Source organism: Cyprinodon tularosa, unplaced genomic scaffold, assembly GCF_016077235.1.
Source record: "Cyprinodon tularosa strain WSP-4 unplaced genomic scaffold, ASM1607723v1 ctg327, whole genome shotgun sequence".
Lineage (NCBI taxonomy): Eukaryota > Metazoa > Chordata > Actinopteri > Cyprinodontiformes > Cyprinodontidae > Cyprinodon > Cyprinodon tularosa.
In genome coordinates, this window is record NW_024039038.1 from 277,585 (window position 1) to 292,755 (window position 15,171).

The 15,171-nt window shown below is 36.8% G+C and overlaps 2 protein-coding genes across 2 annotated transcripts; both read left to right on the forward strand.

Annotated features, from left to right (window-relative positions):
• Positions 1 to 3,192: 3,192 nt before the first annotated feature.
• Positions 3,193 to 6,282, forward strand: LOC119788838 (extracellular calcium-sensing receptor-like). The gene is made up of 6 exons (XM_038293495.1): positions 3,193 to 3,413; positions 3,497 to 3,785; positions 3,886 to 4,635; positions 4,722 to 4,949; positions 5,038 to 5,161; positions 5,308 to 6,282. Exons 1-6 carry the CDS (start codon positions 3,193 to 3,195, stop codon positions 6,207 to 6,209), a joined length of 2,514 nt encoding a protein of 837 aa, XP_038149423.1. The 3' UTR covers positions 6,210 to 6,282.
• Positions 6,283 to 12,036: 5,754 nt separating this feature from the next.
• On the forward strand, positions 12,037 to 15,171 carry LOC119788839 (extracellular calcium-sensing receptor-like). Its single transcript, XM_038293497.1, has 6 exons — positions 12,037 to 12,263; positions 12,347 to 12,635; positions 12,722 to 13,471; positions 13,576 to 13,803; positions 13,892 to 14,015; positions 14,168 to 15,171. The coding sequence occupies exons 1-6, from the start codon at positions 12,043 to 12,045 to the stop codon at positions 15,064 to 15,066; spliced, it is 2,511 nt and encodes an 836-aa protein (XP_038149425.1). The 5' UTR covers positions 12,037 to 12,042; the 3' UTR covers positions 15,067 to 15,171.

Sequence of the window (15,171 nt, forward strand, 5' to 3'; positions counted from 1 at the left end):
ATGTCACAGGGTTTTTTGCAGCATCAGAACCCCCTTCCAATTTTTTGTAAAGTGGAGAACTGTTCAGAATGATGCTGTTGTCATTCAATTCTGTTAAAATTCATATGTCTATTTGGAAGCAGGTCAGTGTGGCACTATGAAAGTGTTTGTGGTTTATTTTGATTTTGTTTTGATGAAAATCATGGAAACATTTTGCTCCAGACCCACCAAGATCAAGCTTTATGCCACTTTTTCTTTGATGTAGAAAGACTCAGAACCTGATTGGCTTAAAGGTTCTTTAAATAGTTGGTAATGATAATTGTCAGATTCAAAATGGGGTTTTCTTGCTCAGATTGGCCGAGAGTGGGATTTCCCTGGGGTCACCCTGGTTTCTACTACCTTTTAGAGAAGGTAGGGTTTTCCGGTGGAGAACGGCCCGACCTGTCCTGTGACGTCCCCTACTGTGACTGAATGATTGCTAAAGTTGGATGGATGGTTTATCCATGAGGAGCGGTCATGTTTAGGAGGCCTCCAGGTGGGAGTGAGAGTAGATAAATTTGGCCTTATTAGATCTATAGGCTTAGGTTACCTAGTCTAAGGTAAATTAGAATAATGTGCGCATAGGAAACTAAAATAGCCTTCCTTTAATTAGATGAAACCCAAATTGTAGTTAAATGCTGAAACGGTGGTCTTGAGTGAAAACATTTGGTCTGTGAAGTTTTTGATTGTGATTACTTTTGATCCCTAATTAATGATACATCACTAATTATAGATGCTCTCTGAGTCACCTGGTCCTTCAAAGATGTGTCGCTTACTGTGTTTTAAGTTACATGTATAAACGGTAACTTATCAGGGGGAGTTGTTAGGTTTATGCTTTATACATCATGTGCATTGTTACTTTGCTAGCCGGAATAGAGAGAGTAGATGGCCTTCCTTCAAATTGTGGATGTCGCTGTGTGTACGGAGGTCATCTAATCAGGACAGCCTTCATGTCTTTAAAAATACACAGGATATGGGAACATCTTGGAGCCGGACTGATAGAGGAGAGCTATCTGTAATCCTTGGGCATGGATGGCGTGTCAGTTTCTGATACGGACAACTAAGCATCCACCTGGTGCAATACATAGACTCATGAGCTATAAGAAGGAGAAGATGGCCTTGTTCGGGGCTCAATCTTTGCCGGACGCTCGCGGACGTGACTTTTGAGCCCACAGCTGTGCAAACGACCTGATCTGGAATAAGCTCTGTTAATTTTTTTACTCCTGTTTTATAGTCCTTTTTTATATGGTTCTACCCAGTTTGAGTTAAGAGTAGTAAATAAATTGCTCCCAGGAAAAGAACCGGGAGGAAGCCCCCGAGGCGCAACGGCCTTTTTAAAGGGACATAACTTCCTCATTTAACAAAAGAAAGAATTGCATTAAATTAGTCAGAAGTAATGGTACCCCATATAATTGGAAACCAGCCCACTTTAAGCGCTGGTGTAAGGTGATAAAGTGCAAAAGGATCTTTAGTCCACCTCAATCAGAACAACAAATGGGGATCAATGACTGTATATTTAAAAAAAAAATCTTAATATTAAAATATATAAACATGTTTCTCACATCAATTTTCACAAAAATTCTTTATTAAACTTTACTTCTGAGGCTTTGTGAAGGCAAATCTGTGTTTTGCATGTTCCAATATTGTGTCACAAACCTAAAAGAAATATACCAGTTTAATAATGGAGAAGCTATTAGTCAGTTTTATATTTTAATAATATATAAAAACTCTTTATTTTATTATTCAAGGGGAACTATGCAATTTAATAAACACCTAGAAAAAGTACACTATATTACATTATTTTCCATGTGAATCCCAGATTGTTCATTCTCCTTTGCCTTTTCTAAAAAGTTCTACCTGTCTTTATCCATGCTGGGTCAGATACTGACGTTTGAAAAAAGGAGGCAGGAAAGCAGAAAAAAAAGCATTAGCCTCGCTGCATGCAGTTAGCCAAGCCTTGTAGCTAAACTAGCTCCTGGAAAAAGACAGAGTGTACCGTCTCTGGTTTAAACTTCAGCTTCTTTTGGAAAATTTGCATTGAGGAATTTCACTTCTGCGACTCAACCTGTCAATCAGCCGCACTACTACTGTGACGCAGTTCTTGCCAGCTCTGGGCCCAGCTCTCCTATCCTTTTGCATTGAAGAGGAGCAACAGAGCATGTACAACTTTTAACGAGAGTCTATGGTCAAATATTTTTGCGCCCCAGGGTGGAAATACTTCACCAATCCGACTGACAATGAAACAGCTTTACTCATCATTAAATATTAAGTATTTATCTTGCAGATCTAAAAAAAAATATATATTAGTAGATTTTGAAATATTGTAATCTTATAAATTTATTTTTATTTAATCAAGGTCACTGGGTGGGTGGGGGCAACCTAGGGCCCTGTATTGGCCAGCCGCCACTGGTGGATAGCAACCTAATATACAGATACTACTAAATTTCCTTGGAAAATATGTGAGTAGGATAAAAACAAAAATATAGTGCAACAAATGCAAAAGCTTCGACAATTCCAGAAATTGATAAACGCTAAGCCTCTGTTCATTGCCTGTGATGTTAACTTGTGAAACCGGTTTATTCCTCCATTGATGTACTGTAAGCTAACAAACATGCTTAAAACTAGCCGCAACCTCTCAGTTTCAGGCTCTGAAATAGTTATCTTGTTTAACTCACCTTCTGCTTTGCATTAATAAAAGTGCATCTTCAGCGACTCCTCTGCCACAAAAAAGTTACTTAGTCCCATCATTTCCACCTAAAATGTGGTGACATTCCTGCACAACTTCAAATGTCATTGAAGACATGACATCCTTCCTTAAAGCCATCTGTATAATTTCTGAGAGTAATATAAGTATCATGAGAATAGACAGAATACTTATATTCTAGTGCATATATTATAGTCAGAATTCTGAATTCTTTTAGTACACTTGTTTTTATTTTTTTCAGTGGCTCTAATCCTGTTGTGAATAAACAAAAAAAGTATATATGGAATGCATTTAAAAAAGTATATTCATCAAGAAAATCACACCAAGTTTAGAAATAGCAAGCTTTAACCGAGGCCCTCCCACATGTCTGATTGGTCAATGACGCAACAGTGTGCCCAACAATGAATTATATTCATAAATATAACCCTTGAATTGGTAGACTCTTCCCCAGTTGCATCCAGCTAGGTGAAATGTTATTTGTTAAAACAGCACTTATTTTTGCAGGACTCCTGTTGGAATATGCCACAGTTGGGGAGCTTGCTTCTCTCTGTCAGATACGGGGAAGTCCAGAGTTTCCTGTACTGTCTAAAGAGGGGGACGTGATAATCGGAGGTGCCTTTTCCATTCACAGCAAAATCTCTCCTCCTTCACTTTTCTTTACAGAGAGGCCGGCAGCATATAAATGCACCAAGTAACTTTGACTTCTTAAATAATGTGTCAAAAATGTTCTTTCATCTGTGAACAAAATATTATAAAATGATTGTCTGATTACAGTATCAACCTAAGGGAGTTCCGATTCGCACAGACGATGATATTTGCTATTGAGGAAATAAATAAAAATAAAGATCTTCTTCCCAATATTACTGTTGGATATCGGATTTATGACAACTGTGCGTCAACATTATCCTCAATGCGTGCAGTAATGGCTCTGATGAATGGTGATGAGTTGACTTTGGGAAATAGCTGCTCTGGGCAATCAGCTGTTCATGCTATTATCGGAGAGTCTGAATCTTCCTCAACTATTGTCCTTTCCCGCACTGCTGGACCGTTTCAGATACCAGTGGTAAGAGAGATTCTTGTTGGTATTTATGTGTTTATGACATGCAACAATGTTTTTTTTTTTTTTCCCTCTTTCTGGCAGTTTTCTGTTTTCCTCTTCACAGATAAGCCATTCAGCCACCTGTGAATGTTTGAGCAACAGAAAGGAGTATCCCTCATTTTTTCGAACCATTGTCAGTGATCTTTATCAAAGCCGTGCCCTTGCACAGCTAGTGAAACGCTTTGGTTGGAACTGGGTTGGAGCAGTAAACAGTGATAATGACTATGGTAACAATGGGATGGCCATCTTCCTTTCTGCTGCGAAAGAAGAAGGAATTTGTGTGGAATACACAGAAAAATTTGACAGGGCAGAGACAGAAAAACTTGTAAAAGTGATAGAGGTAATGAAAAAGAGCACTGCTCGAGTTATTGTTGGCTTTCTTTCTCATGTTGAAATGAATAACCTGCTAGAGCTGTTAAGTCTCCACAATATCACCGGGAGGCAGTTCATTGGTGTGGAAGCCTGGATCACTGCAGACAGCCTTGTGACTCCTACTAGCTTTAGTGTGCTAGGAGGAGCATTAGGCTTTGCTGTACAAAAAACCAACATCAGTGGGTTGGAAGATTTTCTAGTTAGAGATTTTTGGAAAACAACACTTCAGTGCCATGATACAACCTCAGAAAAAGTTCTGAAAACTTGTAAAGAGAATCTGGATTTTGTTGGGTTAAAAGGTCATGATGATGATTTGGAAAAGTTGAGATACCCTAGTAACATTTATAAAGCCATCTATGCAGTAGCACATTCCATTCATACAATAATGAAGTGTTCAGGTGGCCAAGGGTGTAATAAGGCTGTGAATATCAAGCCCTGGGAGGTAAGAGACATTAAAGACTTGTTTTTCTTGGTGTTGTTTATTTATACCTAACAATGTTGACCCAAACTGATTCTGCTGCTCATTAGGTGGTGGAGGCCCTTAAGCATGTGAACTTCACCATGAAAAATGGAGAAAATGTGTGGTTTGATCAAACTGGTGCAGCTGTAAACAGATATGAATTGGTGAACTGGCAGCTTGGTTCAGATGGATCCTTTCAGTTTAAACCAGTTGGCTACTATGATGCCTCTCTGCCCTCTGACCAGAGATTTTACCTTAACACAGAGGCTATTATATGGCCTGGAGGTGGTAAAGAGGTAATATCTAACTATTTGAATGAATTAAAAAACTTAAACAGTGGACAGAATGATGTCATAAATAATTTTTTTATTTTTATATTTACAGTTACCTAATTCAGTTTGCAGTGAAAGTTGTCGTCCAGGTACACATAAAGTCCTTCAAAGAGGAAGACCTGTGTGCTGTTTTGACTGCATACCATGCGCAGCTGGAGAATTTAGCAATACCACAGGTACCACCGATCTGAAATACAGTAGTATGAACGCACTCTTCACATGCTACAGTTTATGTATTATGTTAAAATTAGCAATGATACAGTCATTTATCAGCATAACAGGGTATGATTAAATCCAAATAATAATATTCATTTTGTTACAGATGCTAATGACTGCAAAAAATGCCCCAAAGCATACTGGTCCAATCAGAGAAGAGATGCATGTTTACCAAAAAACATTGAGTTTCTCTCTTTTAATGAGGTTATGGGGAAAATACTTGTGATTTTCAGCATGTTTGGTCTGCTGCTAACTTTAATAGTGGCCATATTGTATCTAATTAATAAAGACACTCCACTGGTAAAAGCAAACAACTCTGAACTGAGCTTTCTCTTGCTCTTCTCTTTGTCACTCTGTTTCTTGTGTTCTTTAACATTTATTGGCAAGCCCACTGAGTGGTCCTGTAAGCTGAGACACACAGCATTTGGCATCACCTTTGTGCTCTGCATCTCTTGTATTCTTGGAAAAACAATAGTGGTTTTGATGGCCTTTAAAGCTACACTTCCAGGTAATGACATGATGAAATGGTTTGGGCCGGCACAACAGAGACTCACTGTTTTATTTTTCACTTTTATACAGGTTATAATTTGCATCCTATGGATAATGATAAATCCCCCTGTTCCTTACAAAAATATGAATTACTATATTGAAAGGATAATCCTCGAGTGTGCCTTGGGATCCCCTGTTGGGTTTTGGGCTGTATTGGGATACATTGGTCTCCTTGCCTTACTATGTTTTGTCATTGCTTTCTTAGCAAGAAAGTTGCCTGATAGCTTCAATGAGGCAAAGCACATCACCTTCAGTATGTTGATTTTCTGTGCAGTCTGGCTCACCTTTATCCCAGCTTATGTCAGCTCACCTGGAAATCTCACTGTTGTTGTTGAAATATTTGCTATTCTAGCATCAAGTTATGGAATACTATTTTGCATATTTGCACCAAAATGCTATATCCTTGTTCTAAAACCTGAGCTGAACACAAGAAAACACCTACTGGGGAAAACACGTTAATGTGTTATATGATACAAAATATTTTTTTTTAACTCTGAAAAAGTTGATGTTTGTTATGTTTAAACCTGTACATTTATTCACCAAAAATTTTGATATCCTGATTTACCTGGCCTGTAAAATATACAATAATGCTCTTCAAGTATATTCAAATAAATTCAAGATATACCAAAGTTAAAATAATGTATCATGATATTTCTGGTGATGAAATTATACACTGTAACAAAGCTGTCGAATATCACACATTTTTTATTTTTGCTGTATTAAAATAACACTTCAAGAGTGTAGATTTTATTCCAAATAACTCTGTGAGTCAATGTAGTTTGAAATTGCACATTTAACACTGGGGCTGCAGAGTGCCACAGTGGGCAGCACTGCTGCCTTGCAGCAGGGAGGTTCTGGCTTCGATTACTGGCCATGCATGCATGGGTTCTCTCCAGGTACTCTGGCTGGTTGTTTTTTGTTGCATTTTTCTCTGTGTTGCCCTGCGATAGACTGCCGACCTGTCCAGGGTGTACCTGGCCTCTCACCCAGTGACAGCTGGAGATAGAAAACAGCAACCCTCGTGACCCCAGCAGGGATAAGTGTGAAGGAAAATGAATGGATGAATGACCAGTCTTACTTTCGAATCGTATGTGGTGCTTAGCCATTTGAAAGTGGTAAATTTGGATTTCCTTACAGTTAACCAGTTTACTTAAAGTATTTCATGACCCATTTTAAATTTTGACAAACTTTGATTGAAATATTTCTGTACAAATTTCTTGATAATTACATATAGGAAATTATATTTTATTTGAATACTCTTGCAATTTCACAATTTTCTCCTTCTCCTTTTTACTAGTTTCAGTTTTTGATATTTACTAAATTCCAGCATGCACAAACTAAATCAATAAAAAGGACAGCAATTTAAAACCATAATCTTAGCAGAGGCGAGTAACTATTTATATTCACTTAAGTAATATTCTTCTGAGTGTATCGCTAGTCTTATTTGAGACAATTTTCTAGCTACTCTACCCATCACAAGTAATTTGAGCTATTCAGAGATCAGGTGAAAATACAGTAAACTGGAAATATTGCAGCTTAAAATCCCTATTCTTTCCTAACATATGTGTTGCTTATTTTTAGGAATAATTTTTTTATTGGAAAGAAGACTTATTGTTTGATTATATGAGTATGAACATTAAATCAGATGTTATAATACAACAATTATTCAGTACATATGTAGCCACTTTACCAAGTGCTTTTTTACTCTTCCTTGTGTACGTTTTTGTACTTTAAACACTTACTCGAGTAGAAAAACATTAAAGTAGTGTTAGTCTCACTCATAATATATTTTATTATTTAATAAGTACTGATATAGAGTTAGAATAGAGGATTGCACAAAGTCACTGGGTTAACGGGACAGATTATACTTGATAGTAAATCATGACATAGCATCTCTGTGATAAATGGCTGTGAAATAGCCAGTAATTTACTGTGTTTCTATTACAGTAGTTTTTGCAAATGTTTCTAAAGTAAAAAACTGTATAATAAACAGTAATTGGCAATATACTTTATACATCACAGAAATACACGTGATACTGTAAACAGTCATTGTAAACCTTCCCTGTGTTGCGTTTGGGGTGAGTGACATGAACGATTAGGAGTCTCATCAAAAGTCCTTAGGCACATTTCAGGACAATATGTTCTGTCTCTATGGAAACTTCATCCACATGGAAAATAGGGAATGTAGATGTTCAAATCACTGCCTCTCAAAAAGTAGAAGTTAAGGATGTCTACTTCCCCTATTCTGGCTCCCAGAAAACTTTCAAATTTCAGACCTGTGCAACTTTTTAAAATATGTGTGACTTAGAGGGTCTAGAGGGCCACACGTCTGAGATCTTCTTACAGTAGTAGCCATTCAGAATTTCCCGATTTCCCTTGATGGACCCTTGGCTGTTCCGTGGCTAGTCCCCTACAACCCCCTTTTTAAACATTTAAAATCTTCTTTCCTTCATGATTTCTGGACATTAAAATCTAAAAAGAAGCGTTATCTCCTGTTCAGACCCTGTAATTCAGTGAAAAGGTAGAGTCAGATTAAAAAAATATGCATGCCCATGAGAAGGCCAGTAGCTGGAAGTTGGAGGGGATTTTGCTGCCATTCGGCTGCCAATCAGTTTGATTTAGACTGGGAAGAGACATTTAGAATGGCTGCTACTATACAGTATATGATTAGATTTCGAATGGCCGATCAAGAAAACAATTGGGATTTGGGTTATTGTTCCGCAGGATTATTGTTTCAGTGGTGTCGGATTGGGGAATTTGCCCTGAACCCAGAAGGTTGTTGGTTCAAGACAATTCACCTGCACTGCCTTTGGTCAACTCTCCTGACAGGTGGGAAAATTAATAACTCCCAAAGAGTTAAATGGAACAGGCTGACATTTTATTTATTTATTTTTTTTTTTTATCACATAAATTAAAAATATATATATAAATAAAAATAAATAAATAAATATAAACAGGCTGACATTTTAACATCTGTATCAGAGAAGGTAGGGGACTGATAGCTGGTTTCTAGCTTTCAGACAAGTGCCAAAAATTACATGCCCTACAAAACCTTTTTTTTCTGCTTTAGAAATCACAACATGTTTTAAAATGAGAATAGTTAATAATTATAGGTATTATATTTCTGGCATATATCCGATGTTATGAGTCTGCTGATATTATTGACCAATATGGGCATTAAAATATGTTATCAGAAAGTATAGGGGGACCAACTCCCATGTGGGAGACCGGCGTTCAAATTCTGCATGGGACATACATACAGTATCATGAGGATTTATTTAAATATGCACAGTGTTGGGCAAGCTACTTGTCCAGTGTAGTGAGCTAAGATATCAGTTACTCAACAATAAATTAAGCTTCACTACAAAAAGAAAGAAATATAAATTGCAAAAGAAATATAGCAAGCTAAGTTAACACAAATGTGTTAACAGTAGCTTTATTACATCAGAAGCTACTTAACGTTGTACCAACCTAATGTCAATTCAAAATGAGTCTGATACACTGGTTAAAATATTTAATTAAGATCAGCCAATGACCTAATACAGTGTAAACATTGGTTTATGAGCGGCATAATAAAATAAAAACTGAAGTAATTACTAGTAGAAATAAAACAAAAAGGTTATTGGCCTAGTACAGTACCAACTCAATGAAACAATCGGCTGTTATTTCTACAAATTAAAGGTACTGTGTAGTGTTCTACGCATCTAGACATGGCTATGGGTTTACATTCATTGGACATTTCTATGGAAAACAAAACCCTATTAAAGGCGTCTTATTTCTTTAGGGCCTCCCTTAGAGAAAACTTCTTCAGACCTCACTTAAACAAGTTGATTCAAGTGACAAATGAAACTGTTTACGAAAAAACCTCATTTTGAAGTAATCCTTGCCTATTCTCCATACCCAAATGGAAAAGCAAATAACTTAGGAACTGTAAGCCGAAATTACATGTGTGATACATTATTTGAAAGCTAACACCTTCTAGTTTCTGAATATAAATTGGGTGAGTAAAACACAGCCCAAGCTACATTAGTTCAAACATGACTCAAAATTGTTTGTTTTTTTTTATTCTCAAAAATAATAGGTCTCTTGTGAATAGCAGTAATAAAGTCATGCTTGAGTATAGGCATGTCTCATATATTATATTTGTTCTACATCATTTCAACCGAAGAAAATTTCAGACCTCTAGCTACAACTGTTACAGAGCTGTGAGCTTTGAACTTTTGGTGTCAGTAGCGTCTCCAAATCTCTCCAAATTGTGTCAAATGCTTTTACTCAACTATTTGACCCATAGAATAACACTGAAGCATTTTGATGGCCACAAAACATTTATGAAGCAAGTATTTTCCACTTTTTTCAGAATCAGTGTAGATAACGAAATCTAACATTTATAAACATACAATAGCATAGAAATATATATATATATGAAATAATAGTGAAACTGTTGCTTTTCAAGCTAAAATAAGCCCCAGTGCCTTTTCTGAGCTGTATTTTTTTCTTTTTTTTTCAGCCTTAGGCATTGTAATAAAACTAAATCAGCATCCAAACTTAAACAAAATAGGACATTTGTTATTTAGCTTCGAGTTGCCCGCATTGATCCACTCTCAGCTGTATGTTTTTATTATGAATATACTGGATTACTTTTAAGTTGTGGACCCTTATGGACGAATGGAGTATAAACAATTGAAGATTGGATTTAAAAAACGGCTTCTTGATGCTTTCAAATGTATGATGTTGAGGCTGCTTTGACATGTTTACATTTTGACATGCTGCCATATCTTTGTTAATTGTGCTTTGGTTCTTGCTATGTCCATAAAATTAACTTGGTGGTTGAATTGTGGAGAATCTTTCCAACAATGTCTAAAATGTCTATATTGGTAAACGTTTTACCAATGTAATTTTCATGCGTTCTGAGTTATCATTGGTAAACGCTTTGAAACAGTTTGCCAGTGACCTGGTGGGTTTTGAGAGCCTAATTCAACCATTAAAATAAGAAAAGGGCTGCTGCTACTATGGCAATCGAGATAAAGCACATGACCCATATACTGGCATTCACAGGTTCGAGTTCTAGCCTGCTGACATTTGCCAAATGTCTCTCCTTTCTCTTTTAACCCACTTTCATAGGTTACAAGATAGGAGAGACAAGTGAAGACCAATTCTGCCAGAAAATAAATACAATAAGAAAAGGGCAGTCATTTTGTTTTTTGCATTTTTCTTTTTCTAATTTGATTTTAAAACAAACACACAATAAAAAAAAAACAAAAAAAAACAGCTGTTCACCTAATTTTTTTGTATTTAGGAAATTCAAAGAATGAGCCATAGACAGATTGTGGATAGCAAAATGAGTCCTGGTAGAATCATGTTAGTCTCTGAAAGGGTGTTTTCTTATTTACCCCGTACTTCTGATTAACCACCTTTAAAATATGTTGAGGAGCACCATCATAATACTATCCAAGATGCCCAAAACACTTTTAATCTTTATGATCAAAACTCATGTAAACAATTCCAAATAGGCAAAGGTCTGGTCCACTGTCGAAGGTGTTTTCCAATTGTCCTTGTAGGGGGTTTCAATCAGTCCTATGATGTTCAGTGTCTTAAGCATCACTGGGTCAATGTTGTTTAATACTTAGTTCTGCTGCTGAAAGTTGACGAGCCTATTGGGCTAACTGCTGCTATGAAAATGGATTCAGTTTGCACTGTGAGTGTTTGGACCCTACCTCTCCTGCAAGGACAATGTAAACAGATTTGGGAGATCCTGATAATTCTGCATTTTTATATATATTCGCTCAGAACCCATATACACTTGAGGTCTAGAAAGAGAGTTTTTGCTCCAACTAAAGGGAAGATATGGTCAAGTTTACTTTTTATACAGCCATTGCTTAGCTAGGGAAAACCAAAAAAAAACAAACATTTGTTTTCTTTTGAAACCCAGCAAAGAATTGAAATTCTGTGCTGTGTAATATCTAAATGCATAGGTTATCCTTGGAAAGCTTAGACACTGTAAAAACCTTTATAAATTAATACAAACATTTATAAACTGAACCCCTGTGTTAATTGCTTTTATTTACTTATTAATTTCATCTCATTGTATTGCTTTTAATAAAAACAAGCATATGTCTAATTAATTGTCACAATGATCTCTAAGAATAACACTATTACAAGCTCCATCAAAGGCCATCCCATGTTTTTTTTTTTATTGGTAAATATCGGGGAGGAGTCTTGCTGTCATCTATATATAATAAACTGCAGTCTTGACAAGGGTAACTCTTTCCTAGTAGGATATACTTTTATAAAAATGTCAATTATAGTAAGAGACATAGTTATTATGGGGATTCTGTTTGTATACAAGGCAGTTGGGGAGCCTGTTTCTCTCTGTAAGATACAGACAAATCCAGAGTTTCCTGTACTGTCAAAAGAAGGAGATTTGACAATTGGAGGTGTTTTTTCTATCCACAGCACAATCACACAACCTTCCCTTTTCTTTACAGAGAGGCCCAAAATACTTCAATGTACCAGGTAAATATGAGCTAAGCACAAAAATATTTGATATGCTTTTTGGCTTTTGAATGTAATTTTGTAATGAGTTTGTGTTTTCTCAGTATTAACATAAGGGAGTTTCGATTTGCCCAGACAATGATTTTTGCTATTCAAGAAATAAATGAAAACCAGGATCTTCTTCCTAATATCTCAATTGGATATCGGATTTATGACAACTGTGCATCCACGTTATCATCAATGCGTGCCGTAATGGCTCTGATGAATGGTGATGAGTTGACTTTGGGAAAAAGCTGCTCTGGACAATCAGCTGTTCATGCTATTATTGGAGAGTCTGAATCTTCTTCAACTATTGTCCTTACCCGCACTATTGGGCCATTTCAGATTCCAGTGGTAAGAAGGAAACCAGTCCTTATTTCTGTGTCTTTCATACGCAAAGTAATTTTTTTTACTTGCAGTGCTCCGCTTTGTGTTCACAGATAAGCCATTCAGCCACCTGTGAGTGTTTGAGCAATAGAAAGGAGTACCCCTCATTTTTTCGAACGATTGCAAGTGATCTCTATCAAAGCCGTGCCCTAGCACAGCTAGTGAAACATTTTGGCTGGACCTGGGTTGGAGCAGTAAACAGTGACAGTGATTATGGCAACAATGGGATGGCCATATTTCTCTCTGCAGCAGAAGAGGAGGGTGTGTGTGTGGAATACACAGAAAAATTTGACAGGGCAGAGCCAAAAAAGCTCCTGAAAGTTGTAGAAGTGATTAAAAAAAGCACTGCTCGGGTGATTGTTGCATTTCTTGCTCATGTAGAAATGAATAACCTGCTAGAGCAATTGAGTCTTCACAACATTACTGGACGTCAGTTCATTGGTGTGGAAGCCTGGATTACTGCGGACAGCCTTGTGACTCCTACTAGCTATAGAGTGCTGGGAGGTGCATTAGGATTTGCTGTTCAAAAGGCAAATATCAGCGGGTTGGAAGAATTCCTTGTCAGAGGCTTTTGGGAAAAAGAATTTCTCTGCACTCAGAATAATAATGAGGCACGTCTGAAAACTTGCAAAGCAAAAAATGATTTCATGGAGCTCAGAGATAATGAGGATGACGTGATGGAGCTAAGATACTCTACTAATATCTATAAAGCCATCTATGCCCTAGCATATTCTTTACATAGTATATTGAACTGCTCAATAGGTCAAGCATGTAAAAAGAAAGTGGAGGTCAAGCCATGGGAGGTAAAAAAAAAAAAAAATTCATAACTTTGTAGGCACTGTTCTGGGAACAGGTGGATAAACGAAACAAAAAAAATCAAATATATTTTTTTTTTTTTGCTGTTTAGGTAGTAGAGGCTTTGAAAAATGTGAACTTCACTATTAAGAATGGTGACAAAGTGTGGTTTGATAACACCGGAGCTGCTGTTGCCAGGTATGAGATCGTAAACTGGCAGTATGGAGGAAATGAAACCGTTCAGTTTAAACCCGTTGGCTACTATGATGCTTCACTTCCCTCTGGGAAGAGGTTTGTACTAGACAGAGACGCAATAATGTGGCCCCAGGGCACAAAGGAGGTAAAGACTTTTGCTGATAGTAAAATCTGATCAAACATGTTTTATATAAAATAATGAGTAACTAAACACTTTTTTTTCATCATTACAGTTGCCTGTTTCAGTTTGCAGTAAAAGCTGTCGTCCAGGAACCCATAAAGTCCTTCAGAAAGGAAAACCTGTGTGCTGCTTTGATTGTATAGCCTGTGCAGTCGGGGAGTTTAGCAACTCTATAGGTACCACAGACATAAATTATAGCATGAGTACACTCCTTGCATGCCAAAGTGTGTGTATCATGATCAAATTGTTAATGATACAGTCAGTTGTAAAGATTATAAGGGTATAACTGATTGAAACATTAATAGAAAATCTATTGTTTTTATTACAGATTCTATTGACTGCAAAAAGTGCCCTGAAGCATACTGGTCCAATCAGAACAGAGATGCATGTATACCAAAAGACGTTGAGTTTCTGTCTTTTAATGAGGTTATGGGAAAAATATTGCTGATTTTCAGTGTGTTCGGTCTGTTGCTAACTTTATTAGTATCCACACTTTATTTATCTAATAAGAACACTCCACTTGTGAAAGCAAACAACTCTGAATTAAGTTTCTTGCTGCTCTTTTCCTTGTCTCTCTGTTTCTTGTGTTCTTTAACATTTATTGGTAAGCCTACTAACTGGTCCTGTAAGCTGAGACACACAGCATTTGGCATCACCTTTGTGCTCTGCATCTCTTGTATTCTTGGAAAAACAATAGTGGTTTTGATGGCTTTTAAAGCTACACTTCCAGGTAATAACATGATGAAATGGTTTGGGCCGGCACAACAGAGACTCACTGTTTTATTTTTCACTTTTATACAGGTTATAATTTGCATCCTATGGATAATGATAAATCCCCCAGTTCCTTACAAAAATATGAATTATTATATGGAAAAGATAATCCTCGAGTGTGCCTTGGGATCCCCTGTTGGGTTTTGGGCTGTATTGGGATACATTGCAATCCTTGCCTTATTATGTTTTGTCCTGGCTTTCTTGGCAAGAAAATTGCCTGATAGCTTCAATGAGGCAAAGCACATCACCTTCAGTATGTTGATTTTCTGTGCAGTCTGGCTCACCTTTATCCCAGCTTATGTCAGCTCACCTGGAAATCTCACTGTTGCTGTTGAGATCTTTGCCATTCTTGCATCGAGTTATGGGATACTATTTTGTATATTTGCACCAAAGTGCTTAATCCTTGTCCTTAAACCTGAGCTGAACACAAAGAAAAACCTGCTGGGAAAGACATAATGTTAATCTGTTTTATACTACATATAACATTTAATGTAATCTTTAAAAACATTTTGTTTGTCTATGTTGTTGACCTGTACCATAATGCTGAAAAATAAAAAATAA